The following is a 26,346-nucleotide window of genomic DNA, read 5'->3' as shown; positions in this document are numbered from 1 at the left end:
CATCCTGGGGTTGTCGTGCCCATTGTCTGTCTGGTCTCGATTCGCCGTCCTCTTCTTGCCGCTATTGTGGGATGCACGGACGGACGGTCATGGTTCCGAGACGGCCTTTTTTTTTCTTGCTTGCCACTTGGCGAAACGGGCGTGCCGGCTCCTGGTGGCACCTTTTGCTGGACAGCTTTTCTTTTGTAGTGAGGCGCACTGCGGATTACGGCGTATTATTAGCATTCGAACTGTCCTCCCGCCGGCCCCGAGGGTAGCAAGCAAGTCAGGATCCAGCAGGCATAATCCATTCATCTTTCTCCTCCTGACTCTCACTGCGTCGTACAGTACACGGAACGCCGGGATGAGTGATATAATTGACTTCTTTTCTTTCTCGTCTGGCAGTCAGCAGGTGGGGGAAACGACGCACAGCCAACAAACTTGACGACTCGTGAGGGGAAAATAGACTGTCGAGACGGAGTCTTCGAGGTCCAAGGTTTCGGTCGAATGCTAGCTAGCTTGGGCTCCAGGTCCTGTCCGTGCGTGGGTGTTGCAAGGCAAAAACAGCTGGTGGATGACGACGTGGCATCTCGGTATCAGATGCGGCCACCGCTTCTCGCGGGTTTAACATTTGAGTCAATTCAAGTATAATCCATTCGTCAAAACCATGGAAAGAAGTAAAAAAGACGCAACGCATGATCAATTTTTTGTTTCATGCGAGGAAAAACTCACTTGAGTCTGTGATGTCAAGTTCAAGAGGCGCTGGCGGCGGATAGCAAATAGGACGTCGAGGATGGTCAACATGTTGCCATTGGCGCACGGCAGGCTGCACACATGAAGCGGACGGAGTTGGATAGCGCAACTTAGTTTGAAGAGATGAAGATGCTTGCTACCAAGAAGGTTAGTAGCGCTGGCCTAGTTCGTCCAGCGGCTGCCCAGTGGCTGGTGCAACAGGGCCGGACGTCGAAATTCAATTTGTATCCCGGACCCTGGCCTGTCGAGGCGAAGAGGAACAAGGGTGGGCGGGCACAATTTGGCTGGCCACGCTCGTACAGTTCCTCGTACTACGTGTGCTAATGAAACGAACGATAGACAAGCCATGCTCCCCCCGTTCCGCGTTCTCGCTTCATGGCCCTGGATCCATGTGACGGGCGTGGATCCCAATGTTGAGCCGCCCAGATCCTCTGGCTGTGATGATGATGCGCTTGAAAATCCCTGTCTGTGAAGAAGAGTTGAAACGCAGAAACAGGCCGGTGGTTGTTTCATGGGCAAGGCCAAAGCAGCGGCCGTACTGTGCATAGTACATAGTCGTCGCGCGCGCGAAGTGAGGCAAGAAGAATACGGGGAAAGGCCAGCAGAACGGCGCCAGTGGTTGAGATGGATCCCAGGCGGTGACGGGGCCCGAGCACTAAGATATTGGGGGCAGGTACCCGTGCGTGAAGTAAAATGAGAGAATATCTCACGACTCCGTATCTGGTACTAGTTGTAATTGCGAGTGTGCGAGTGTAGAGATACGCAGGTCTGAGTAAGGCGCCCGTTTGAGCTGAGGCCGCCCAGCTTTGCTGAGCTTTTCTTTCTTTTCTTTCTTTTTTCCTTGGCGAGATTTCGATTCGAGGTGATGTGAATACATGTAGGTATAGGTACAGGTACAGGTACTTTGAAGGGAATAATGTACGAGCACAGTAGGTGTCGTAGTATCAGTGAATGGGATTGGGTTCTGTTAGGCGGCGTTTTAGGTTCCGCCGCGCCTCCAAACTGCAGAAACTCTCGGGTGCATGCGCCGAGCCGGCCCAAGTTGCCTGAGTCGTCGCAGCGCTGTTTGAGGCCTTTGTCACCTTTGTGGCGACCGCTACAGGTATGGGCGGGGTTTGGCTAGGCCTGGCAATCCATCATAAGGCCCTTGCTCCCTCTGATCTGCGGTTCGCTACGTTGCTTGGAGCATTGATTGCATTGGATTCATCTTGCTGTCAATATCTGCATCTCCATCCAATATCTCCAGCTGTAGCGCCGCGTCTTCAGCGGACACACACTCAGCGCAGCACAGCACAGCATAGCGCTGCACAGCCCAATCACCACTGAAACCTCCCACCCCCCCGGCGCTCCCAAATTGCAACCACCATCAATCAAATCAAATCAGCACAGCTTTTCTTCGTTTCTTCTTCCTCGCCTGGCGCTTCCCCAGTCGCTCCTCTAATCACCCCCGGTGCTGTTTTATTTTTGGCGGTGCGTCTGCCGCGCTTCTGCACTGAAACTCGTCGCCTAAGCACTTCTCCCTTCTTGGCAATGCGCACTTCGCCTCGCCATCTCTCCAGACTCTCCTTTCCGCGGTTCACTTCTCTCTCCGTCGATTCTTCTTGTCCGTAACCAACGGGATCCTACCTCATTGTCGCTCTATTTCCTTTTCTGTCTTTTCTCTTTACTATTGTCACGACTTTCAATTTCTTGTCTTCCTTGTCTTCTCTTTTGTCACGGCTCCGTTCCTTCCTCCATTTCTTACGCAATCTGCCTCTGGGGGCGTCTTGACACTTGAAACTGTCGCAGCCCCCCCTTACTTTCTTGACGATACTCTCTTCCCCCCACGCCCCAACCGAACCATCAACTATCGAATTCTTGCATTCCAGTTTGCTCGACGACGGGTCTTTTGTTGCGGACAGCCACTTGGCTGTTATTTAATTATTTCCTTCCTTTGTTTTTCTGGGCTCTTGGTGGGTTTCTCTTACGGCCGGTTTACTGCGTCTTCTCTCACGGGTGTCCTTGTTTCGAATCCGCCTCCTTAAACACGCCATTCTGCTTCCATGCTGGACACACCAAACGTCAATTGAGAGGCCATCGTGATACGGGGACGTGCCCTGTAGCCGTCCATAATGTCTTTCCCCGTCGCGCTACAGTCGGCCATCTTCTACCTGCTTGCCTGCACACCATGCGCCGAAATACGGCATCGGGCCAAGGCCAAGGACCAGGCCAAGAAGGAGAGGGTGGAAAAGGCAAAACTAGAGACGCAACAGCCTGGCCTATATCGACACCCGTCACCGTTCAACACCAATCCGTACTGGCAGGAAGAGATCAGCATGGGACCTAGCCTACCGAAGAAGTCGACGAGCAAAAACTCCAGCCAACGGGGCCTGATGAGTGCGGGAGGAGAAATCAGTGCTCTTAGCCTATCAGGGCGTACGAATACCGGCGACAGCCACACCAATTATGAAGACAGCACGCTGGTAGTATCACAAGATGGCATCTTGTCCGACGACTGGAACATGCGACATGGATATCAGCGCGAGGATGAGGAGCTGTGGGGTGCAGACTGGTCTGGCCACAAGCTCAAGGATGCCTTTTCCAAAGCGAGAGATTCTGCGGGGCGGTTGATTGAATCAACATTGGGCATGGATAAAGAAGTAACAGAAGAAGAGCGCCGCGCCTTTTATGCGGCACCACGAAACCCACCTGTCAACGACTTACACCCGCCCGTTGTCAGCAGCAAGCTCCCTCACAAGGAGGCTCACAAGTGGATGCTTCAACCGCCGCCGTCAGCCAAGGTCATGGAGGGCAAGGTGCCCGTCAGCAGAGCCATGAGCTCGAGCAGCAGGACGAGCGGGAGAACTGTTGCGGGAGGAGAGGAGAAATTGGCTCGCCAACTCCAGGAGAAGCTGGTTAGGGAGAAGATTATGAAGGAGATGCCCACTGAAACCGAGCTCATCGACTCATTGTTCGTTACCCGAACTCGGAGTACCCGGTCCGACATGACGCGGACCCGCAGCCTGTCCTTTGACGGCTCTGACGAGGCCTTGGACGGCAGCAACAATTCTTTCGAGAGGCGCAGGCGAAGTAACCGCCTAAGGGCCTTGGCTACCCCTCCCGGATATGAAGAATCTGAGGATGAGTACGAAGATATTTTCGCATCACGAATTACAAAGAGCAACAGCCACTCAAGCCAGACTGGGCACGCGGCACAGCGCCCAAAGCTCGAAACCATCAACAGCAGTGAAGGCAGCAACGGCCGTTCGCGATCCAAGAGGTCAAGACGGCAAAAGTCTACCAGGTCTAAGAAGACTCTGTCTGGAGCAGGGTCGCCTGTTGGTGATGACTCTGATTAAAGACGCACGCACATGAAGCGTTCTTGTATTAAAGCAAAGACAATGTTGCCGCACACGTCGGCGTCATGATTGCTTTCTCTTTTTTGCTTTTGCTTTGTCTGTCACTTTGAACATTTCTTTTTCCTATCGGCTTTTTTTCTCTATCGTCATTTTTTCGTTTCTGTTCAAGCATAGCACAAACACGGGCGCTGGGGGAGGCTTGCTTTGGGTAGCCTTTGGGTTGGTTCTGCCTTTTTTATCCGGTGCATGTTTAAAAGGCATGGCGTATTGGCTTCGATTTTTTGGTGTACTTGTAGCAAAGACAAAAGAGAGCTGGAGGGCAAGAAGTATAGCCTAGAGGTTCAGTGCTAGCTTTGCACAAAACAAAACAAACATTGGATTCTTTTTTCCACACGCACGCCTTTGTTTTCCGTGTCTACTTCCACTGGAAGCTTCTTCTGCTCATGGTCTCGTCACCACTGAGTCTACTGTTCCGTGATGATTTCTGTGAAACTGATATTTTTGCCTAAAAGGGGGGTATATCGTCGGAGATGGGTGTCCATCAACCCAATAAGGATCCCAAAACGCCAACCATGTAGTCCATCGCTGTTCCTTTCTTTTGCCTGCCTTTCCGTGCCATGTTATACATTAATCATAGGTGCAAACCATCCTCCTCAGTGTCAGCGTGGCCATCTTGCCTCTCTTCCCCTTGAGTCGTTGATTGCGTCTCGCCTTGGGCTGCTGATGTGGTCTGCCCTGCCGGTTGGCTATCGAATCGCACTTGGCCGTTGGATATCGTGCTAGTCTGGAACGTGCCGTCTGTCCACGCCGAATGCCTCGTCTCCGCCGGTTGGTCGGCAACTTGGCCGTTCGTCAAAGGTTCACCCGCGTTGGCCTCACCCCCCTCAGCATTTGTGCTTGCCTCGACCTCGTCCTGGCTCTGAAACTCGGTCCAGCTGACGCCGCGCCCCTCAACCTCTACGCGAACAATGGCCAGACGCTCGGCCATGCGATCGATGACGACCTCGTTCTCCTTGATGGCGTCGATGCAGTCCTGGTCGGGGGCCGCGGCGGGCTCGCCCAGCGCGGCGGAGGTGCCGTCTGCGAAGGGCTTGAGCTGGTCGTTTGAGTACTGGAGGTGGGCGATGGAGTTGCGGATTTCGAGGACCTTGAGGTGAAGCATGCCGAGGGAGAGGTCTTTGATTGCGGAGGCGAAGCGCGCGGGGGATATGGGCGTGGTGTCTGCGGACATGATGGAGATGGAATAGTTGCCTTGGAGATGAGATTGAAGTCGAGGGTGATTTGTGAGTTTATTTATTTGAGTAGGGGATTAGAATGTCGCAAGTCGAAGCTGAGAGCTGTCATGGAGAGAGTAAAGTTGAGGTTATCATGGAGGGGCTGCCATATCAGTAGAGACGTCAATTACAGTGGGGGGATTCAAACAGCTACAGGCACTGACACTACTCCGTAATCAGCTTCCAGCTCCTTCTAGACCACATGCACCCCACAATGACAGCACTGCAAGATGATGTGGGCTCTGTTCTTCTTGAGCTGTTGCTCTATCAATCCGCAGTTGCACTTTGGTGTTTATTAACAGAAAATAGGTTCATGTTTTATGGAGTCAATCCAAGTTGTCATTTTAATATATCTGCAAAGGAAAACGAAAAACAAAAAACAAAAGGAAGTTCTAACTAATCAAATCTAATTTACATGTTATAACACAGTTTTGGTAGTGGCACCCCAAAATACAATCTTGACTAAAAGAAAAACTCATCACCGTCTACACCAACACAGCGACACCTTGAGTGTTCTTGCTCGCGCCCAGCCCCTTCAATTGGAAATGCTGAATCTGCTTCTTGCTCCTCGCATCCATGACAGTCACAGCTGGCAGAGTAGTTCCGTTGCCAGGGCTCAAGGCGTAAACGAAGCTGCCAGCAGCTCGGAGATCAATCAAGCCTGGGTCGCCGTTGGCACTGAGATCCGTGACGGACTTGATGCTGGCATCGGTCAAAGACACCTCCACGATGCGGTCAAGGCCAACGTCTGTGACAAATGCAGTGTTTGTGTCGGGAGAAATGGCTACCCAGCATGTAGCTTTCTGGCCCTCGATGGTGGCCTTGTTCTTGACACTTGCGGCACCGGTTTCGGCGTCAACAGACAGAATAGCTGCTCCAAACGCCGCGTCGGTCACGAAAAGATCTGTGGATCCCTGGATAGGGGATGAACCGAACACAACGATGGTGCCATCCACCGAAGTCAACTTGCCTTCCTCGCTGACAGAGGCAGTGTCACGAGCATCACAGGGCTGGTCCACGGGGAAGACGCCCAAGACTCCCGCAGTGTTCGTTGCAGGGTTGCCCTTGACGGTGGCGAACAGAGTCTCTTCATCTCCAGAGAAGAAGACCTGGGAAATGGTGCTGGGAGGTCCAACAGGCGGCGTAGTTTGGTTCAAGCCAACCGGGCGGAGCTGGTCCATCTTGCCAATTCCGCGTGCAGAGAAGGATGCGCAAGAGATGCCGGACTTTGCACCAGTTGATCCGACGCAAACCAGCTGGTTCTTTGCCGATGCCGCAACAGTGTTGGGAAATTCACCGGGGACAGGGATTGGCTTCCCGAGCATGGTGAGCTTCGTTGGATGCTGCGGATCAATTGCAAACATGGTAACCGTATTAGATCCGGCATTGACAGCAAACAAGAACTACACAGAATAAAGAATTAGCCAAAGTTACTTGGTGGTGGCGGCAAATGATTCCGCTTCAATGGGAGTTGACTTACGTTGCCAGCTACAGTCAAAGCCGCCTGAGAAACCAGAGCATCAGGACTAGCAGGCTCCTTCTTGTTGCCATTTACAACCAAGACATTGGAACCCGCACCTCCTGTTGGAGTGCTTGTACCCTGGGAAAGCAACCCGTTGCTGTTGATGGGCAAAGCAATCACACTGTTCTGCGCCCCGTTGCTGATGGTGTAGATTGCCTTGCCAGGCTTGGGTGGCGGAGGGCAAGATGACGGCCGGGCTGACACTTCAGGCACCAAATTTGCCAGTCCGAGTAAAAGCAGGGATGTCCACGTGGAAGAATGCATTGTGAAGTCTGATTTGTCAAGGTGGTCAGAGCGAGTAGTTGATAACTGTGTTGATGGTGGCAATAGTTGAGCAGTTGTCACAGACAATCTGCCAATGAGTTGTTGCTGTTGATTGAATTGTTTTGAAGATGAGCGAAGTGATAGAGAATTGGATGATTAAACGGGCCTCATCGCTTCTACTTATACATGTCTTCTCACGATGCCTCCTACTAATCAAACCCTAATTCCTCGACGGTTGCCGTGTTTCCGATCAATTGTTGAGGTGCAAAGCAATTTCTTGTCTCATTTTACCAGTAGTGCGCTGTTTTCGGAACTCGCAAACGACTATTAACCTTTAGAAACCGAATCTTGCTCAGAAATGAACTCCTCATGAGGAATCTTTTTGCATCTCATAAGAGCTTTCAGAACCGCGATAATCAGAATTTCCTATTTGGGAATAACACGAACGGGGGGACGGGGTAATAAGGATTCGGCGATGAGGCACAGGAGGGGCTTTGGAACCAAGTTAGGAGAACTAGTATTGCCTAATTGGGAAACGGCTAATGTGCAAAGGCACTGAACCTGCGACAAGGAGGATGAAGTATGATACACAAGAGCGTGTATGTGTACATGTATTTGAAACCAAACGGTTGTAAGGGAAGTGACCTGGTGGTGATCCATAGCCCTGGAATTGAAGGAGCATAGATACCTTCTAGATAGCCAATTCAAGCTTAAACCGCACCAATTGCTACTTTAATTTGTTGGAAAAAACAAACAGTCAAACAGAACAAGGCCTTGTCACCTATTGGCCCCTTTCCCGTGTGCACCACAGTTGTTTCACCACACTAATCCAAGCGTGCTGATTAAGGGCAGGCCATGATGGATGCCAACAGTACGGATCATTGCTTAGCCTATTTCGGAAATAGATTCCCCTGATGTCACTGGGAATCTTCACAGCGACAAGGTCCAGACTTTTCCGCATCTCAGCTTCTCACCAGCAAATCAAGTTCGATTACCAACTGCTCCATAATTGGGTTCCTAGCCCTCATACTGTCATGGCCGACAGAATATTCCGCATCTTCAACCCGAGAGGTTGGTCCGACCCGGCAACTCTCATCAGCCCATCTGACTAATACCACATGCGAGTTCCGTGTTGCTGACCCTGGAGCATCAGAACCAAAGGGTGATCCCATTGAGAAAAGACGCGCCCAGCTACGACGTGCCCAACAGTGAGTGCTTGCCCCTGTTTTCCGACGTCGCTAACTGTTCAACGACAGATCGTATCGGGATCGGAAAGACAAGTACACCAAGGCTCTTGAGGCTGAACTAGCACGGTCTCGGAAGAGTGAAGCGGGCTTGACATCCGAGCTTGAGCGGCTTCGTGGGAAACTCCAGATACTGACCAATCTCTTATCTCAAAATGGCATTTCACTTCCTTTAGAGTTTAGTAACGAGGACATATATCATGGTGATACCTCGCACAGTGCTGCATCCCAGCTCACAACGCGTGGACAACCGCGAAAGGCTGATGGACGCCCATCAAATACACAGTCAGCATTTACAGGGACGATGACGACAAACCAAGGCAGTATTCTAAATAGCGAAAATCGTAACCTACGACAGTACGGTTCAAGTTACTTTACTCGAGATAATGAGCCACAAGTTCCACGACCGAGGACCGCGACTGCAACAACTCTAGCTGCACCAAGAGAATCGACTCGCCTTTCTGAACTTGATGCCACTATGGTCGGAATGGAGTTTGTCCTCACGTATGTTTCCAATAACTCACAGGCCGATGAGGAAGATACTAACTAAAAGGGTATGAAGGCTAGAAAGGCCTTGTCTAAATCATATACACGGAAATCCCAAAAAGCCCTTAGAGCCGCACGGCCATGCTTTGACCACTACAGTTCAGCTACAGGCTTCCTTGTCTCTTCCTCCTATCGATCCAAAGAATCCTGTACCGCCGTCATACCACAATGCTCCGGCAGCTGTGCTCGATCGCTTATTGAACCTTGCTCCAAGTGTATCAGCAGACGGCGACGTGACACCGATACAAGCATGGCATTACATTCGTCGCCAACCACATTTTGGAGGCTTCGATATGCAAAGCCTCAACAAGTTGGCAGAGAGGCTACGAGAGGCAGCGAAATGTCACGGGTGAGTTGAGAACATGAAGGCGTCTCCTGAGAGACCATAAGTAGCTAACAACTGTGGTTGCATGTAGATTCGGTGCTGCGGTTCAGACGGGCGTCTTTGAATCAGCTGTACGGGAAATCCTCCACCCCGTGGCAGTGTTAGTAGGCTGACACAGACCTATTAAACGATCTAATATTTTTTTCTGTATTTGAGAAGCATTGTCTGAAAAATCCCATAGATGGGCCATTGGTAACATTGAATATACGGGGAGTGATTCCGCCAAAACGCAGCAACATGACTATGTACATATAACTATCAAAATAAGAGCAGATTTTTTCTTTCTTTTTTAAACTTTGTATTTGGGGCCAAGCGAGAGGAATTTTCAGTACATGAATTACGAGATTATTTTACTTAATCCGCTGTGCAAAGTGCATGATGTGCGTGGATTCGAGGCAAATGTCCTGTGATGCTACATTGCCGTGTGATGACTAAGCAACACACCCATATTTTCCTTCAACGCGTCTCATTGATTCTCAGCCGCGTCTGGTTTCGATACTTCATTCCGGCGGGGCAGCCAAGCTCACTATCATGTATCCTGTCACTGTCACTGACCACATCTCGGGCTTGTGATTGCAGTCATGTAGGGCGATGCTACCTGATTTATATATATTTTTCTATTGAAGGTCCACAGCGATTCTCCTCACTACTTGGCAATGGCCCGATTCTCAGTTCCAACCAAGGCCAGGCTGCCTTCCTCATTGCGCGTTGATTCTTCAAACCCAGCCGTCATAAAGAGCCTGGGCCGACTATCTCGTGAAGCACTCATTTCCTTGGCCATCAGCTGGCTTGATGGAGATACCATAGCCAACGCAGTGCCGTACCTGGAGCGAAGGGATGACGAAGATGAAGTTGATCCAGATGATATTTACCCCCCGTGTGGATCAGTCCAGGAGCTCTATGAGCTTTATGTGGACATGCAGCAGCAAAAGGGGTCGAAACGCGATGTAGCCAACCGCATACTGGAAGGAGATTGGAGACACGGGCTATCACTGTACCAGCTTGCCATGGTCGACTTTTACTATCTGGAGGAGCATCCGATGTCGCAGAAATGGACGGCTTATAAGATACTCCCGCTAAAAACTCCAACCAAAGATGCCGACGATGAAATCCTTCAAGTGGACGACAAGGCGCTGAATGTCCCCCGTTTTCACCCTTCAACGTTTCTCCAGAGCCTTCAGGACCAAGTCCTGCCGGATATTAAGGCTCATTATCATTTTCATCGACCAAAAGATCTTTCAGTTCTGCTGCTACGCATATTCGTCATTGAATCTCCCTACAACAGCAGTCTGGCCCTGTCCAGTGTTACCGGAAGTGGGAGCTCCACCAATTTCACATCATCTCGGACGGTATACCTGGCATTCCCGGATGGCTCCTCTCATATCTATATCACCAAATCTCAAGCCAACGGCCCATCTGCCATGGGTGAATCGAAAAGCCTCCAAAATCTGATTATTCATGGTGTCCCAAAGGCATTATCTAGGCCAAGAGAACGATATACCCTAAAGCCAACAAGCCTTACGAGCAGAAACTTGGAGACTCTCCTAGACAAAAGGGGACCTGGGCGGGGAAATGCGGCAGGAGGTGGTTGGAGCATTTATGCCTCTGAGAAGAACAAAAAATCACCCCTCGATGCCATTCTTCCTAGCCCTCCGCTTTCAAGAGACTCCTCCCTCTCTGACCAGAATCGCAAGAGAGTAATACCGCTGAATTCGGATCAGCGATCTGCTAAACGAGCTAAGCTGGTTGCTCAAGCGCGGTTTGGCGACTCTGGCCTCATAGCTGATGGAAAAGGGATTGAAAGGGTTGACGTTTTGCTCAAAGATCCATTTCCGACACCTGCTGCTGCGGAGAACCAAGGATTGGAAGAAGAGCAGGCGAATGCCCCCAACGAGGCTTCAGTTTCAGCTCGACGCAGGACGATTGACGCAGTGCTTCGTCAAGCTGCCGATGGCGACGATGAAGAATCGAATGAGCCTGGAAATCCTTCACAGTGGCAACCGACAGTGCAAATCACGTTCCAAGGGAATCACGTCTTTGCTGGCATCCGACAGCTTGTTGAAGCCGGCATTGTGGATGGCGAGCGCATGCCCGGTTGGATGACGGGTGAGGATGGCGTTACTATAGGCGTTGTAAAGCATGGACGGATACGGGGCAACAAGGGATCGGGGCTGTGATGAAGTGTCCGGCATTATTGATTTTTTTGGATATACTGTATACTGTTCTTTCTATGCGCTTGATACCCTTACGATGAACCATAACGACTCTAATTTGCCTCGCCGAGGCCAAACACACTCACAGTGTTTCTCCATGATGCCTCGCAAAGTTCTTCTATGCTCACGCCTTTGACGGCAGCGACGATTTTGGCGACCCGCTCAATAGTGCACGGTTCGTTGCGGCCTTTGATCATGGCTCCTTGTTGCCATTGCTCCTTTTTCACTACTTTGAAGCGATTTGGCACATCAGGCTCCTTCTTCTGGTTCTTCTGTTTCTTCGGCCGCTTTGTCTGCTGCTGTGCGGCTGCATCAGCCGGTTGAGGCTCACCATTCGTCACTGGTTGTTCCGGCTCGGGCTTCTTCTCTATCAGATACTGATATCCAGCATGGCTAGGCCGCACTTCGCACCAGGGGCCGTCTGTTTCGAGCATGATTCTGTCGAGGGTAATCTCCTTCACCATGGTAAGATTTTCTTCCGTTTTGAGACTGCAGCCATTGACACCAATATGTAGGCCTAGATCCATCAGCTCCTTCATCTCCTCTATGGTACCCGTGAAGCTGTGTACCACGCCCCCCTTCTCCAGCCTCTCGAGCTTGTCACCGAATGCCCCTTTCAACAGGTCTACAAAGTCGCGGTGGGCGGCTCTAGAGTGGAGAAATAATGGCAGTTGGGGCTGAAGAGAGGCAGCGACCTTGAGCTGAGCTTCAAAGGAGTGCAGCTGAGCGGCCTTGCTGCAAAAGTTCAACCGGTCGTAATCAAGACCAAACTCCCCCATGGCAACTAGATGATGCTTGCTAGAGGACGTTGCGTCGGCAAGTAGAGTCTCGAGTTGGGCAATCACCTTGGCAGACGTTTCCGAATCGGGTTCACCCCGGTGTTCTGCTGATTCCGAGTCCTCGGGTTCACAAGGGGTCGTATGCTCTTCGTGTCTGCCATGGCCTCCTTTGCAAAATATTGCACTGCTACATGGGTGGATGCCGGCGGTACCAAAGCATGTTCCAGCTACATCCAACTCAGCAATTGATCGCCGCTATGGGAGAAGGGCTTACCAACGAAATTCTTTTGCCAGCTCCAAGGCATCACGAGCGCTGGTGAAATCAGATCCCGTCACAATGAGCTTAGTGCAGCCCACTTCCTTGGCTCTGTCGATGACATCTTTGAGATCATCTGGATGTCGCTGAACCCCATGGTGTTTACCCCTGAAGATGGGATCGGCCAGATTGATTCCTATCTTTACCAGCTACGTATCAGCAATCCGGGAAAGTCATCGTGAAGAGGTGTCTATAGGGGGAAATACATCGATATATCTAGGTTTATAGGGCTCTGGTGCCGGCTCAGAGTTGGGCTGCGGGGCACTCATTGTGGAAAACACCGAGAAACGAGAGATGGCAGCAGTGTAACGGCGTGGTAGATGATGACGGACTCTCCCCAGAATCATAGACATATATACAAAACACTCGTGTATAGGAAGCAGTATCAACTCTCGTCCCGCTTCCTACTGCAGAAGTGGTCGAGGCATTGGCAAAATGGCATCTCGAAAGCTGCTTAGTAATTTCCAAAAGAACATTTAAACCACCACCTAAAAGCACGTGACTCCGCGACAGCTCCGAGAAACTCGATGACCAAGACACGCGCCCAGGATTCGCGTATCCACCAAAACAGAAGATGCTTGGCTGTAACTCAGGATGGATGATTAATTATTTGCGATCAGAAGCTTAGCAATTGTTGTGAGGCCCGATCAGGCTTAAGGAGGACAAATGAGGCAGTGATTGTTGGGTCTCTCGGAGCCGTTCTCGCCCTTGACTGGCCACTTCACTGGAATGGTTGCTTGCGCGGGGCATCTTTTTTTTTTTAATGAGTTTCAAAGCGTGCCACCAGTATTTTCCACGCTAACAGCTGGCGTGGCGCGTGCTGGAGACGCGCCTCAGAATAAAACCGTCTCCCGCCATCTGGAGGGCACACATAACTCTTCTCTTCTCAAACCAAGCACAAGCATCACAAGGCCTCGATTCATCTCGAACGCCCTCAAAGCTCTGCCCGACTGCCCGAGTGTCTTGATTGATACTTGCAAGCGTCTGAGAGCCGTGAAGCATCACCTACATCATCTATTCTGCCCCGCCGTCTTCTCTTGTTCCGCCATCCCACGCCGCCACCATGTATGTGAGGAAGCGTGGTATGTATCCCACTTTTTGATTTAGATTAAGCATTTTCAGTCCTTCTAATCCATGGATAGACGGTCGTCAGGAGCGTGTTCAGTTCGACAAGATCACGGCTCGTGTCTCTCGGCTGTGTTACGGCCTGGACACTGACCATGTCGACCCCGTAGCCATTACCCAGAAGGTCATTTCTGGTGTCTATGGAGGTGTCACAACAGTGCAGCTTGACGATCTTGTAAGTCAGCTATATCTTGTAATGCCAATCTGCAGCTGTTAACATGTAAACCAGGCTGCCGAGACTGCCGCCTACATGACTGTTACCCACCCCGACTATGCCATCCTCGCCGCCCGCATCGCCGTCTCCAACCTCCACAAACAAACCAAGAAGCAGTGGTCAGCTGTTGTCAGTGATCTATACCACTATGTAAACCCAAAGAACAGCAGGGCCTCACCCATGATCTCTAAAGACACATATGAGTGCGTCATGCGGCATAAAGAGGAGCTCGACTCTGCCATAGTGTATGATCGAGACTTCAACTACCAATACTTCGGCTTCAAGACTCTGGAGCGGTCATACCTCCTGAAGCTTGATGGCAAGATTGTTGAGCGACCACAGCACATGATTATGCGAGTGGCTGTTGGCATCTGGGGAGACGACATTGAGCGTGTCCTGGAGACATACCACCTCATGTCGAGCAAGTTCTTCACCCATGCCTCCCCCACCCTCTTCAACGCTGGTACCCCGCAGGCCCAGCTGTCTTCATGCTTCTTGGTTGACATGAAGGACGATAGCATTGAGGGTATCTATGACACTCTGAAGACGTGTGCCATGATTTCCAAGATGGCTGGTGGCATCGGCTTGAACGTCCACCGCATCCGTGCCACCGGCTCTTACATTGCAGGCACCAACGGTACTTCCAACGGTATCATTCCCATGCTTCGAGTCTTCAACAACACTGCCAGATACGTCGACCAGGGTGGCAACAAGCGTCCTGGTGCCTTTGCCATCTACCTGGAGCCATGGCACGCTGATGTCTTTGAGTTCCTTGATCTCCGCAAGAACCACGGTAAGGAGGAGGTCCGTGCTCGCGACTTGTTCCTTGCTCTCTGGATTCCCGATCTCTTCATGAAGCGTGTTGAGAAGAACTTGGACTGGACGCTCATGTGCCCCAACGAGTGCCCTGGCCTTGCTGACTGCTATGGCGAGGAGTTCGAGGCTTTGTATGAGAAGTACGAGAAGGAGGGACGTGGTCGCAAGACTATCCGCGCTCAGAAGCTGTGGTATTCCATCCTGGAAGCCCAGACCGAGACTGGCAACCCCTTCATGCTCTACAAGGACCACTGCAACCGCAAGAGCAACCAGAAGAACCTGGGTACCATCCGCAGCTCTAACCTCTGCACTGAGATTATTGAGTACTGTGCCCCTGATGAGGTTGCTGTCTGCAACTTGGCCTCTTTGGCCCTCCCTGCCTATGTCGACTACAACGAAGGGTGCTATGACTTTAAGAAGCTTCACGAAGTCACCAAGGTGGTTGTCCGTAACCTGAACAAGATTATTGATGTGAACCACTACCCTGTCCAGGAGGCCCGTAACAGCAACATGCGTCACAGACCTATCGGTGTTGGTGTCCAGGGTCTTGCTGATGCTTTCCTTGCCCTGCGCATGCCTTTTGAGTCTCCTGAGGCTCGCGAGCTGAACAAGCAGATCTTTGAGACAATCTACCACGCTGCCCTTGAGGCTTCTATGGAGATTGCCAAGGTCGAGGGCCCCTATCAATCATTCAAGGGATCACCTGCATCTGAGGGCATCCTTCAATTCGACATGTGGGATGTCAAGCCCTCCGACCTGTGGGAGTGGGACTCTCTCAAGGAACAGATCAAGGAGCACGGTGTGCGCAACAGCTTGCTCGTCGCCCCTATGCCAACTGCCAGCACTTCCCAGATCCTGGGCAACAATGAGTGCTTCGAGCCCTACACCTCCAACATCTACCAGCGCCGTGTCCTTGCCGGCGAGTTCCAGGTTGTCAACCCTTGGCTTCTCAAGGACCTGGTCGACACTGGCCTCTGGTCCGATGCCATGAAGAACCGTATCATTGCTGAGAACGGCTCCATTCAGAACATCCCCAACATCCCCGAGGATATCAAGGCCTTGTACAAGACCGTCTGGGAGATTTCTCAGCGCCAAATTGTCCAGATGGCGGCCGACCGTGGTGCTTTCATTGACCAGTCCCAGTCCCTGAACATCCACATGAAGGACCCCACAATGGGCAAGATTACCAGCATGCACTTCACTGGCTGGAAGCTTGGTCTCAAGACCGGCATGTACTACCTTCGTACCCAGGCCGCAGCTGCGCCCATCCAGTTCACCGTTGATCAGGAAGCCCTCAAGGTTGCTGATACCGCCGTCAGCAAGGACCGTGTCCTGAAGAAGCGAGCTCCTCCCCCAGGATCTTCCTACATGATGTCCTCCCCCTCCGCCGTCCCCCGCCCTAGCAGTGCGAAGAGGGAAGGAGACTCTGGCAACTCGTTGAGCTCCAACGGTGTTCCTACCCCCACCACCACACCTCCCCCCGCCGTGAGCAGGCCTCTGGCATCTCCTCACAAAGCCCCTCCTATGAAGGCCGACGTTGATGAGGGAGACAGCCCCAAGGTTCTTCCCACTGAGCCCTCCGACAATGTCAAGGAAGAGGAGCTGAGCAAGAAGCCTAACCAAACCGAAGACAAGGACGAGGATAGCGAGGAGCGGGAAAGGGACATTTACTCGGACGCTGTTCTAGCCTGTAAGTTACACTGACTTCATCGGAACAAACAATTCAACGTGATACTAACTACTCTTCTAGGCAGCATTGAAAACCCCGAGGCTTGCGTTATGTGCAGTGGCTAAAGGAGTTTGAAGCAGATGGCTGTGAGAGGTGGTTGGTGAGATGAGCGCGACGGAAGAGTTTAATAAAGCATAAAAATAAACAGGCAACGGAAATGGGGATTCTATAAATGATTTAGGGTTTGTTCATGATGGGCGTCGGGTCAAAGGATCTGATCGTCCTACACTGGTTTAATGCGTTTGGACTATGTATATTTTTGTTACGTTGACTACATGTCGTTTACATGAGTATGAATGTTGCGTGCGTTGAGTTGTGGCTGTTAATAGCATAGATGCACGAATATTAAGATGAAGTAATGATATATTCTCGTGGTCGAAGTGATGATGTCAAGTTGGAGCCTGCTGCTCATACTAGGAGGTTGTAATATATGGTATTTGGCTCGAGTAGACATGGATTATATTGAAAAGATGGCATATTCTATTTTCTAAACAATGTTCCTCTTGAAACATATACACGTACAGTCAGTCAAACTCAAGCTTTGCTGTCTAAACTGATACTGCCACTCAATGATCTTACCCCCAGATGACTTCGTTTGTCGAACCAAAACTCTGGATGAGTTACTGTCAGGAGAACCGACATGATAATCATGGGAATGGAATCCAAGGCGATGAAGATGCCTTCTTTGTCTGATAGCGGGCCGTTGAAACCTCCATTCAACTCAGCCACACGCCAGCATGAGCGTATGAAAAGACAAATGGCGGATGTTGCTGCGCCTGTTGTGAATCATAGGAGAGGTAGTTAGACAACAGTAACCAAAAAAAAGAGGGGGAGGGGGGACCGCTTACAATATATGTAGGTGAGCTTATTATCCTTTGCAAGATGATATTGTATCTTTCTGCACACCAATGCAAGGGTTATGCAGAAGATGGCTGTAAATAGCACTTGGGTGGCGAGGCCTGCAATCATAAGATCGACTCCAATCGGATTGTCGGCGTAGATTGCCGCGAGTGAACCTCCACACCCAATAAAACAAAGACATATAAAATCCCCAAGAATGAACAAGGTGGCAAAGAGCTTAGGACTAATCCGCCTAAACTGGGCTGCCTCATAGTGTCTTTGCAGGGCGCTGATGCCGAGATATAGCGACGAGGAAAGAAAGGTAGGGCCTAGAGTGAGACCGATGATGTACCTATAGCAGCCCTTGTTAGCGAGTGACACAATGAAGTGGAGAGGCGAGAGATAGTTTGGGATAGGCTACATTATGTATCCGTTCTTGTTTGTCCGGCTATGGGAGAGTTGGACTTTGGCAACGTAGCCCAGGAGCTCTAATAGGAGGCCGCCCAGCATGCCGATGGCATAGCCGTAGTAGCGCCAGAATCGAACGGTTAAGACGAGTTGTATGATGAGCAGGATTGTGAATACAGTGACGAATATGGCATTTGGCGCAAGCATCGGCGTAAAAGACAGAGCGCCGATGCCGTTTGGGGGGATATGGCTGGTGCCATTTGTTGTACTAGAATTCATGTTTAATGAATGTTCTGAACAACTCAACTCAACAAGAGAATTGGGAAAAGAAAAGGAAAAGGAAAAGTAAAGGTAAAACGACTGAAAATGGATAATAATGAAAATGAAGAGATAATCCCACTGCACAATTCGATTTTTTGAATGCTGCTCGAAGCACTTAAAAGACGCCCGTCGCCCACGTCCTCCCGCAAAACCGCCGCCAAATCTCCGCCATATCGCCGCTCAATTCCCGCTAGTCGCCGTCAAAGTCTCAATCCTCCAGTCTATTTCAACGGCAGCTTGTGCCCTTTTCCCAATCACTAAATCCCCGTCCCGTCCCTCAGGCGTATACCGCCCTTCTCACACCGAAATCCTTTGCGCGGAGATTTTTATTTTGCCGCAATGCGGCTGAAGCGTGGAGTGGAGCGGGCATCCTGCGACTTCTGTCATCGCCGCAAGATCAAGTGCGATCGGCCTTTACGGGAATCGCAGGGCCACGATTCTTGTTCGCCGTGTTCCTTGCGAGGGATCCAGTGTCTTCTTGATGATTCTGATGATGTTCGGCTTCGTAGGCGGCGAAGAGCAGTTGCTCAAGATGAGGAGCGGCCGGATCAGAGACCATCGTTGTTGGCGACAAGTCCCGCTGATGCAATTGTCGAAAGCTTCCATCATCCAAGCGCCGATGTCTCTATATTCGATAAAGAAATGGCACCAGTGCAGTCGGGGGGCCTACAACAGTTGTTGCCGTCTTATTTTCCGCCAAATATAGATGATGGTATCTCATCATCATTGGATCAGTCGCCGGACTTCTCATTCATTGATACCCCTTTTGAACTCAGTCCAGAGAGCATCTTATTCCTGGACCAAATCTTTATGGGTGGTTATGAAGCACCACTAGATTACCTTTTACCACAAACCATGACGGATGTTGATATCCAAAGTGAGCCGGTTAGAGAAGCTCCAACATTTAGTACTTCTCAAAAACTCTGGCTAGATTGCGGTCTTGACGAGGCGACATTCCATGCATCATTACACGCTTACTTTGATTTTGCTGCGGTTCACCTTCCCGTTCTCATAGAGGATGCTTTTTGGCAAGATTACCGAGCTGGGAGATGTAGCCTTGCCCTCGTTTATGCTATTGCCTGCCGAGGTATATCTTTCTCAAGTCCTTTGAAGAATTGGGACACGCAGCAACTTCTGGCGCTGAAGTTCAGAGAAAAGTTCTTGGAGGCCCAGCAAGTTTCAACCGGCAAGTCGGTCATGCGCCTTGATGATCTTGAAGCACTCGCTATCATGGTCAACTGGAGATACGACGAATCACAAAGTTCGTCTTTACACTCACAGCTGGGAAGACTCTTCCTGACACACGAAGCTCTCGTCCTAGCCACACTTCAATCCCAGATGCAAGATTGCGATGAAGCAGAGCACTCAAGCACGACGGTACCTCTTGCGCGTTCAGAAGAGCGCCGCAAGCTTCTATTTTGGCACGTTTATGGCCTTGACGCTTTCCATAGCTTGGATCAGAAGACCATATCACGAATCCCAGACGGAAAGAATAGCGAAATTTCACCAAAGCTGCCACGGCTTGACGCTGGGAGCTATCTTGACGCCGTTCTCAGCTTAGCCATTGTTGCGAGAGAGATTTTGCAAGCTTTGGTGACAGTCAACACAAAACGCAATGGCGTTAAATGTGGCGACTTGGTGAATATGTACGATAGGCTCAGTCTTTGGCAGAAACACGACTGCCCAGCTCACCTTCGCCGGAAGAGAGATGCTGATGGCAAATTGATACCTTTGACTATCAATGAGTCAAGCAAGACTGGATTTCTCAAGCCATTGCACTGCTCTATCCTTTGGCTCCTAGAAATCAACTGTTATTTGCAGATTGAAGATTGTGTTTCTCAGTACGGTGTGCAAAATGGAGCTCTTTTGGAAGGGGGGATGATGGCTCTCCGCGTTGAGTTCGAGTCCCTTCGTGCGGCTCATGACGGAGTGGAGATAGTTCGATGGATGAAGCAATATTCAGCTACAACCACCCGTGGCGGCATCACCCAGAGCCATTCTCTAACAGATCTTGCACCATCAATCGCACGCGACATTTGTGCTGGTTTATGCTTTTGGACATGTGGGCGCGGCCAAAAAGTGCTCCGCCATGGTCCCCCAAGTCTTACCAATATTCGCCCAAGAAATCGACAACAGGAAGCAAAAAACGAGGGGGACCAAAGGAACCAAGATGCCAGCGATTACAAAGAAGCTTTCAAGGAATTTCGCAGTGCTGTGGCTACAGCAACATCGCACAGGGACACGGAATATGTGCTGGAGCGGCTCGACAGGCAGATTGTCTCGTTTGAGGAAGCTGTGGCACAGTAATTCTTGGATCGAAACTGGATAGTGTCGACGAGATGCTTGAATACCGCTGTTTCACTGTAGCCAGCCTTGGAGAATTTTGGACCAAAGGATTTAATCCTTGGTGTTCAATGAAAGACCAGCAATGCTGCATGTGCATCAGACATGACGTAGACCCAGCTGTCCAACTGAGTCAATGACAACAGAAGCCAGCGGCCAAACGACATGATGAGGTCAGTCGCATGATGGTTCAGGATCCATGAGGCCAAACAAGAACTAAAGGCCCGAGCACGAGGCTTGTGCATGTTGCCGTTAAGCAGTCCTGGTATGATATTACATTCAGTTCCCTTTCCATGGCAACTAGCCACTAGGCAAAACGCGTGGCCTCGAGCCACACACCCAGGTCTTGGACATATCATGGACATTGGCGAATCATCGGGACGTCAGCTAGGGTTACTCCAGCACGCCGATCTTGATTGCCCGGTTCGCAAGTTCGATGATGTTGAAGCGGGGCCTGGTTAGCCTTTTTGGTTCGCTATTGTTGTTAGTGGAGGTTGCTGGCAGTTTTGTATTGGACCAGATGAAATTCAAATGAGACATGGGGACGCTCTTCCGTGCGGTGTGCGAGCAACGCCAATTGCACTTTGTACTTATGGATCTTTGTTGGAGGATCCGGGTAGCTGCTTGAAAGCCATGAAATGCATCGTATTTCCGAAACGTTTGTTAATATTCTGTCTTGGGAAAAGAAACATGAGCTCAAAAAAGATGGAAGATGTAAAGTTGGCGGGAGGCTGCGAGAGAGAGAGGGCATCAAATCCATCCATCCAGCCATCTTCGGCACCGCCACCTTGGCAGCCACATATCGGCTTTAGCGTCTTAGCGCAGTGCGGGAGGCGGCGAGGGAGCTAAAGCGCACCGCTAGAGTGCCTAGCTAGAGATGAAGTTAGTGCCCAACGGTCGAGCTATTAGTGAATCTCCCTTGAAGAGCTGAAAAGCGCAGCGCCTAAGTGATAGCGGCCCCCCATATCTGAGTATGGATCGATGTGTCATCCTCAGCTCTGCCGGGGTCTGTAAGTGGAGGGCCTGCCAAAGAACCATATCCAGCAGCTACTGCTTTGTCTCCATCAAGATGCTCAAGTCACTCCAGCAGCTCTTCCTTTTGCAAACACGAAGCCGTGCTGCCTTTACAGCTCCAGCTAGCAATGCAAGGGACTGGAGTGCTAGGCGACGCAATGCGGATGCTAACAGCACCAGTTCCGACTCAACAAAGCGCGTTGGCCGTTCATCTACTCTGCCGTGACATCCTCCAATCCAGATCCAACCAAGTGTTGTCTCACTCTACAACTTCCCTAGAGTCATGTGTCACCCGAAATGTCGTACTTCCATAGGTACTTCGCACCCACGGAGTATGGGTACACATCACCATATACCTACTACCCAGTAGGTACTCGTAGCGCCTGGTTGCAGCACCACGATCGTGCATCTGTAATTTCAGAAAGAGGGCGTCACACAGACCTCGTCGCTCCACCCACCCCCTGCCATCCAGATCGCAGCTTCTCTTTCAAATGACGTTGATCAACCAGATCTGCCAGCTGGCGTGGGGCCAGAGCGTCAGTTGCCGGCAGGCACAGCCGGCAAGGTACATGGGGAAAGGCAGCAAGAAAGCGTGAAGCGAGGTACCACTGGATGGCGGTTGTTGCTCCTTCCTCACTTCATAAACGCTCTAGACCCTCCTTCTCCTGCCCAGTGCCTGGCAGGTGACCGCAACTCTTCTTCTCTCTCCTTCTCCAGCATTCTCCCTCTTCACCTCTCGTCCCCTTGGAGCTCCCAAACTTCTCCTCGTTCATCCTCACGGTTTTCATCCAGCAAATACAAGCGTCAAGCTCTTCAGGCCGCCTCCCTATCGCCACTCGTTGTTTGTGTCGTCTCTCGTTGCGCTTCTGTATCTCCCAGGTTGGTCCGCCTCGCCTACTTTCTCCCCTCGCTCCAAACATTGTCTGCGTATTCCCCTTCTTCCCGTCTTCCTCGCATATGTCCCCAGCCTTCCCGAGCATCTACAACATTGGATTGCTTAGCTGCTTGTTCTGAGGGAACACCATAATCTCTTTACAGTCCACCTTTCTATCCGCTCATCTCCTCGACTGCGTCGTACAGCCCCCTTGTACAGCCTAGCACAAGCATTGGTCGTGGTTTTCTGGCTGCCACAAGCTCGCACCTTCTCCTCTGCAGTGACTGCTCCCCTCTGCATTGAAAAACTACACTCAGGCCCCCATTGTCTGCAGCTTCCCAACTCCTCGATCTGATTTCGCCTTTCATCTTTACAACCTTCAAACTGCCATCTACTTTCTTCACTCTGCAAACATCAGTTCAGACCTTCTTTGTACTGACAGTGATATCCTATCAAGAGAACTCAAGTCGACTTTTTTGACAACATCACCGCCAAGATGAAGTCCGTCGTTATCGCCCTCTGCACCCTGGTTGCAGCCACTGCCGCCCAAGGCTCTCCCAACCTTGCCGCCTGCGGTGTAAGTTTTTGCTGCTATACTTTCTAGCTATGTTGGCTGTTGCTGACCTTCTCTGTAGCAAACTTGCGCTACCAACATGTTGAGCGCCGACAAGGCTGATGAATTGGGCTGCAAACAAAATGACCTGAGGTGTCTCTGTGCCAACAAGAACTTCCTCTACGGCCTCCGAGATTGCTCCGCCGCTATTTGCCCGGCTGAGGATGCCAGAAAGGTCGTCGAGTATGGCATCAGCATATGTGCGGGTGAGTTTCCCCTTCTCAACTACACCCAGAAGCTTTCTCTCACATATTTACAGGAGCTGGTGTTGCGATCCAGACAAGTTCTGGAGGTGGCAGCGGCGGTGCTAGTCACACTGAAAGTGCATCTGGAAGTGCCACTGGCAGTGCTACTGATGGCGAGTCGACGCTTGTCACTGCTGGATCTAGCCCTACCACTGTGAGTTCTCTTCTTGTCACTAATATATACTTTCTTTACTTACTTTTACCCATAGGCAACTGCTGGAAGCAGCACAGATGGTGAACAAGCCTCCGGCAAAGTATCCACAATCTTCACCACTTTCACCTCTGACGGCCAAACCATCACTACTGGTATTGCCACTACCATCTCTGGAAATGTTGGTGGTGGGGGAAGTGTCAGCGTTTCTACTTTCACCGCGACTGTTACCGAATCCGATGGCAGCGTTCACACAACAACTGGCCAGACTACTTTGACTGGGGGATCAGTCACTCTTACCGGTTCCGAGGCTACTGCCACGGGCACTGGCGCACACCATACTGGCAGTGCCATCCTTACGACCGTAACTTCTGGCAGCTCTACCATCGTCAAGACTCTGACCACGGTCCACAGAAGCAGCGAATCTGACACCGCTTCTATCACTGAATCTTCTACGCAGCCTGAATCCAGCTCCGAGTCTAGCACCGAGGGCACAGAAACTAAGACTGGCAGTTCAAGTGCTTCCAGCACATCCACCAGCACAGCTGCCGGTGTAAGTTTTCACTCTATGACTTACCATCCATGTGCTTTCTTTTGACTAATTTGATTGTAGGTTCCTCAGAAGACTGCTGGTCCCGTCGGCATCATTGCTGCTGCCGGCCTCGCCATCCTCATGCTCTAAAAATTTATCTCGATGGCCCCTTTTTTTGATGTTTCGCGTTGCACATGTTTGATATATAATACCCTGTTGTTGTCTCATAATCCTCGACTTACTAAACATCTTTCGCGCTCGGCGTGGGAATTTGGGCCGAGTCTATCTTTCATGACAAAGGAAATAGGAACAAGGTGAATGGACATGAACCGGGAAAGTTTGATGAGGGTTAATGAGTCAAATGGTTTATCATTTTCTTTTTTAATTGGGCCACGAGAGATGCACAAAGGATTTGGTGATTAATTTGTTGGCCATGTGCCAGTGGAGGGCGGAGCGCAAAAACGAGACTCGGGCTCAAGGCGGATTTACTTCAGTTCACATCTTCCTGTCAGACGAGAGAGTCTCAAGACTGCCGTGTACCTGGCAGTATGGATGAATACCCTCTCTGACGTTGTCTAGAGGCACGGGGTTGATTCTCATGCTGTAGTTTGGCAGAAGAATAATAACTAATTTTGGTGCAACTCACAATCTTCTCCATGCCGCAGAGTTTTGAATGATGCTTCCAGCACCGAAGGTTTTGATGACGGCTCACGGGAATGTTGTAGACTATGCTTGAGTCAATGCTGCTGCTACGCAAAGCTCAATGAATCTTCGACGAGCTACAAAACGGCGAGTTATTCATGCAATGGTTACAAAAAAATTATACTAGGTGCTAGAAGAATACACGTATATTCTAATACTATCGTAAATCTAAACTGATATGCCCCATCAGGTATTTTTGCTGCAGAAAGTTGCAGTCCCAGATTACACCCAAAACGCCAAAATGCGTGCAAGAAAAGCAGTCATGATGCAAAATTTGTAGCCAGGAATGGTGGCCGTCAAGCTCTTGGTGTATATCTTAATAGACGCGGTCGCCAATCTTGCTCCTCCAGTTCTTGGCGCGCTCAAAACCGTTTTCATGGCTCTGGAAGTCGGAAAAGGTCTTCATGACTTCTTCCTCGGAGTTGAGGACAAAGGGGCCGTATTGCACAACGGGCTGGTCGAGAGGGGTGCCAGCGATGACGACTGAAGGAGGGAGATGTTAGTAACATGTATATAAAGCGGATTACAGGATGCAGTAAAAAACGTACAGACTCGTGCCTCCTTTGTGGCGCTTGCTTCAGTTGATAGGTGGATGACATCGCCCTCCTGCTTGAAGAAGACGTTGTCATACTGCTCGACCTTCTTGGCTTCGGCTCCCTCGCCGACGACGACGTTTCCGTCGAGGACGTAGGCGAAGGCATTCCATCCCTGAGGGAGAGCCTGAGTGACCTTTGCGCCGGGGCGCAGGAGGAAGTCGAGCAGCCAGACGGGGGTGTAGGCAAGCTCCTTGACGGAGTCGACGCCGTGGCTCTGTCCGGAGATGACCTTGATGGTGGCGCGGCCCTCGTCGACGGTGACGGAGGGGATCTCGGCAGCGCGGAGGTCGCGGTAGCGGGGCTCGCAGTACTTGAGCTCCTTGGGCAGGTCGACCCAGAGCTGGAGGCCGACGTTGGGCCTGCCGTCGTCGTGCTTGCGGGGCATCTCGGCGTGGATGATGCCGCGGCCGGCGGTCATGAACTGCAGGTCGCCCGAGTAGAGGGTTCCGCTGTTGCCTGCGAAGTCTTCATGGTCGACAACTCCGTCGAGGAGGTATGTGATTGTCTCTTGACCACGGTGAGGGCTGATTTAAAAACGAACCAGTCAGTCTCTGATACCAATGGCGAAAAGTAAGTAATAAGAGGAGAGTGAGGCGAGCACTTACTGGTCAGGGAAACCGGCAGTTGTGGAAAAGTGATCGAGCATGAGGAAAGGGCTGAAGTTGCGCTGCGATCGTGTGCCAATTGACCGTCTAACTCGCGCTCCGGCACCTTCGGCCTGTTCGATGGCACGAACGACCTTTGCGATGGTTCGTTGGGCAGACATTTCGGTGACTGTGAGGTGTTGTTCGGGATAGCCCAGGTTTGGAAAGCTGCTGTCTCTGTTTGCTGCCTTTTCGGCTGCTGCTGTCTCGTTCAATGCTGTTTTGCCGATCAAGTCGCTGTAGTGGCTCGAAAGAGAAGATATCGCAAGAGTCGCAAAATCGGATATGCTTTGGCGGTGCTGGTATAAGACTGTAGAAGACAATCCAATGAGAATTGCAAGGATGATCTGAAAGAGCTTCATGTGAGGAAGAGTCGAAGAATTAATGTCTTTATATAACCATCAAGCGCTAAACCGGGGAACCGGGGGGAAGGCTCTGGTATAAAAAGAAATTTCTGGGCGCCCTGTCTTGCTGCATTATCAAGGGATTATATCATCACCAATATCCTCTCAACACGCAGCTTAGAGCTTCGCGCGCGACAATTCTATGGAGGGGCAAGTTAGCAA

General features: G+C 50.9%; 11 protein-coding genes across 11 annotated transcripts; 6 read left to right on the top strand and 5 right to left on the bottom strand.

The window, feature by feature from the left end:
- Positions 1-2,843: 2,843 nt before the first annotated feature.
- Positions 2,844-4,070, top strand: TRIVIDRAFT_30097 (uncharacterized protein; the record flags this gene model as incomplete). The annotated part of the gene is made up of 1 exon (XM_014103463.1): positions 2,844-4,070. One exon carries the CDS (start codon positions 2,844-2,846, stop codon positions 4,068-4,070), a length of 1,227 nt encoding a protein of 408 aa, XP_013958938.1.
- Positions 4,071-4,701: 631 nt separating this feature from the next.
- Positions 4,702-5,301, bottom strand: TRIVIDRAFT_30644 (uncharacterized protein; the record flags this gene model as incomplete). Its single annotated transcript, XM_014103462.1, has 1 exon — positions 4,702-5,301. The coding sequence occupies one exon, from the start codon at positions 5,299-5,301 to the stop codon at positions 4,702-4,704; it is 600 nt and encodes a 199-aa protein (XP_013958937.1).
- A 528-nt stretch (positions 5,302-5,829) lies between these two features.
- On the bottom strand, positions 5,830-7,130 carry TRIVIDRAFT_189996 (uncharacterized protein; the record flags this gene model as incomplete). The annotated part of the gene is made up of 3 exons (XM_014103461.1): positions 5,830-6,747; positions 6,825-7,031; positions 7,071-7,130. 3 exons carry the CDS (start codon positions 7,128-7,130, stop codon positions 5,830-5,832), a joined length of 1,185 nt encoding a protein of 394 aa, XP_013958936.1.
- Positions 7,131-8,164: 1,034 nt separating this feature from the next.
- Positions 8,165-9,418, top strand: TRIVIDRAFT_220174 (uncharacterized protein; the record flags this gene model as incomplete). The annotated part of the gene is made up of 5 exons (XM_014103460.1): positions 8,165-8,201; positions 8,284-8,338; positions 8,387-8,878; positions 8,937-9,269; positions 9,337-9,418. The coding sequence occupies 5 exons, from the start codon at positions 8,165-8,167 to the stop codon at positions 9,416-9,418; spliced, it is 999 nt and encodes a 332-aa protein (XP_013958935.1).
- Positions 9,419-9,961: 543 nt separating this feature from the next.
- Positions 9,962-11,482, top strand: TRIVIDRAFT_31006 (uncharacterized protein; the record flags this gene model as incomplete). The annotated part of the gene is made up of 1 exon (XM_014103459.1): positions 9,962-11,482. The coding sequence occupies one exon, from the start codon at positions 9,962-9,964 to the stop codon at positions 11,480-11,482; it is 1,521 nt and encodes a 506-aa protein (XP_013958934.1).
- Positions 11,483-11,571: 89 nt separating this feature from the next.
- TRIVIDRAFT_30618 (uncharacterized protein) lies at positions 11,572-12,882 on the bottom strand (the record flags this gene model as incomplete). Its single annotated transcript, XM_014103458.1, has 3 exons — positions 11,572-12,524; positions 12,576-12,753; positions 12,820-12,882. 3 exons carry the CDS (start codon positions 12,880-12,882, stop codon positions 11,572-11,574), a joined length of 1,194 nt encoding a protein of 397 aa, XP_013958933.1.
- Positions 12,883-13,676: 794 nt separating this feature from the next.
- Positions 13,677-16,562, top strand: TRIVIDRAFT_61504 (uncharacterized protein; the record flags this gene model as incomplete). The annotated part of the gene is made up of 4 exons (XM_014103457.1): positions 13,677-13,695; positions 13,756-13,913; positions 13,968-16,458; positions 16,519-16,562. 4 exons carry the CDS (start codon positions 13,677-13,679, stop codon positions 16,560-16,562), a joined length of 2,712 nt encoding a protein of 903 aa, XP_013958932.1.
- Positions 16,563-17,103: 541 nt separating this feature from the next.
- Positions 17,104-17,967, bottom strand: TRIVIDRAFT_6967 (uncharacterized protein; the record flags this gene model as incomplete). The annotated part of the gene is made up of 3 exons (XM_014102908.1): positions 17,104-17,273; positions 17,346-17,689; positions 17,759-17,967. Coding segments are annotated over 3 exons (723 nt in total), but the record flags the coding sequence as incomplete, so codon positions are not given.
- A 438-nt stretch (positions 17,968-18,405) lies between these two features.
- On the top strand, positions 18,406-20,373 carry TRIVIDRAFT_61502 (uncharacterized protein; the record flags this gene model as incomplete). The annotated part of the gene is made up of 2 exons (XM_014103456.1): positions 18,406-18,943; positions 18,998-20,373. 2 exons carry the CDS (start codon positions 18,406-18,408, stop codon positions 20,371-20,373), a joined length of 1,914 nt encoding a protein of 637 aa, XP_013958931.1.
- Positions 20,374-22,110: 1,737 nt separating this feature from the next.
- TRIVIDRAFT_81869 (uncharacterized protein) lies at positions 22,111-24,678 on the top strand (the record flags this gene model as incomplete). The annotated part of the gene is made up of 6 exons (XM_014103455.1): positions 22,111-22,302; positions 22,755-22,874; positions 22,933-23,116; positions 23,170-23,309; positions 23,365-23,859; positions 23,920-24,678. The coding sequence occupies 5 exons, from the start codon at positions 22,794-22,796 to the stop codon at positions 23,986-23,988; spliced, it is 969 nt and encodes a 322-aa protein (XP_013958930.1).
- On the bottom strand, positions 24,673-26,133 carry TRIVIDRAFT_215660 (uncharacterized protein; the record flags this gene model as incomplete). The annotated part of the gene is made up of 3 exons (XM_014103454.1): positions 24,673-25,021; positions 25,081-25,660; positions 25,742-26,133. The coding sequence occupies 3 exons, from the start codon at positions 25,900-25,902 to the stop codon at positions 24,857-24,859; spliced, it is 906 nt and encodes a 301-aa protein (XP_013958929.1).
- Positions 26,134-26,346: the final 213 nt, after the last annotated feature.

This window comes from Trichoderma virens, assembly GCF_000170995.1.
Source record: "Trichoderma virens Gv29-8 chromosome Unknown TRIVIscaffold_4, whole genome shotgun sequence".
Lineage (NCBI taxonomy): Eukaryota > Fungi > Ascomycota > Sordariomycetes > Hypocreales > Hypocreaceae > Trichoderma > Trichoderma virens.
Note: the sequence above shows the minus strand (reverse complement) of the source record. Positions and strands in the feature narration are given on the sequence as shown.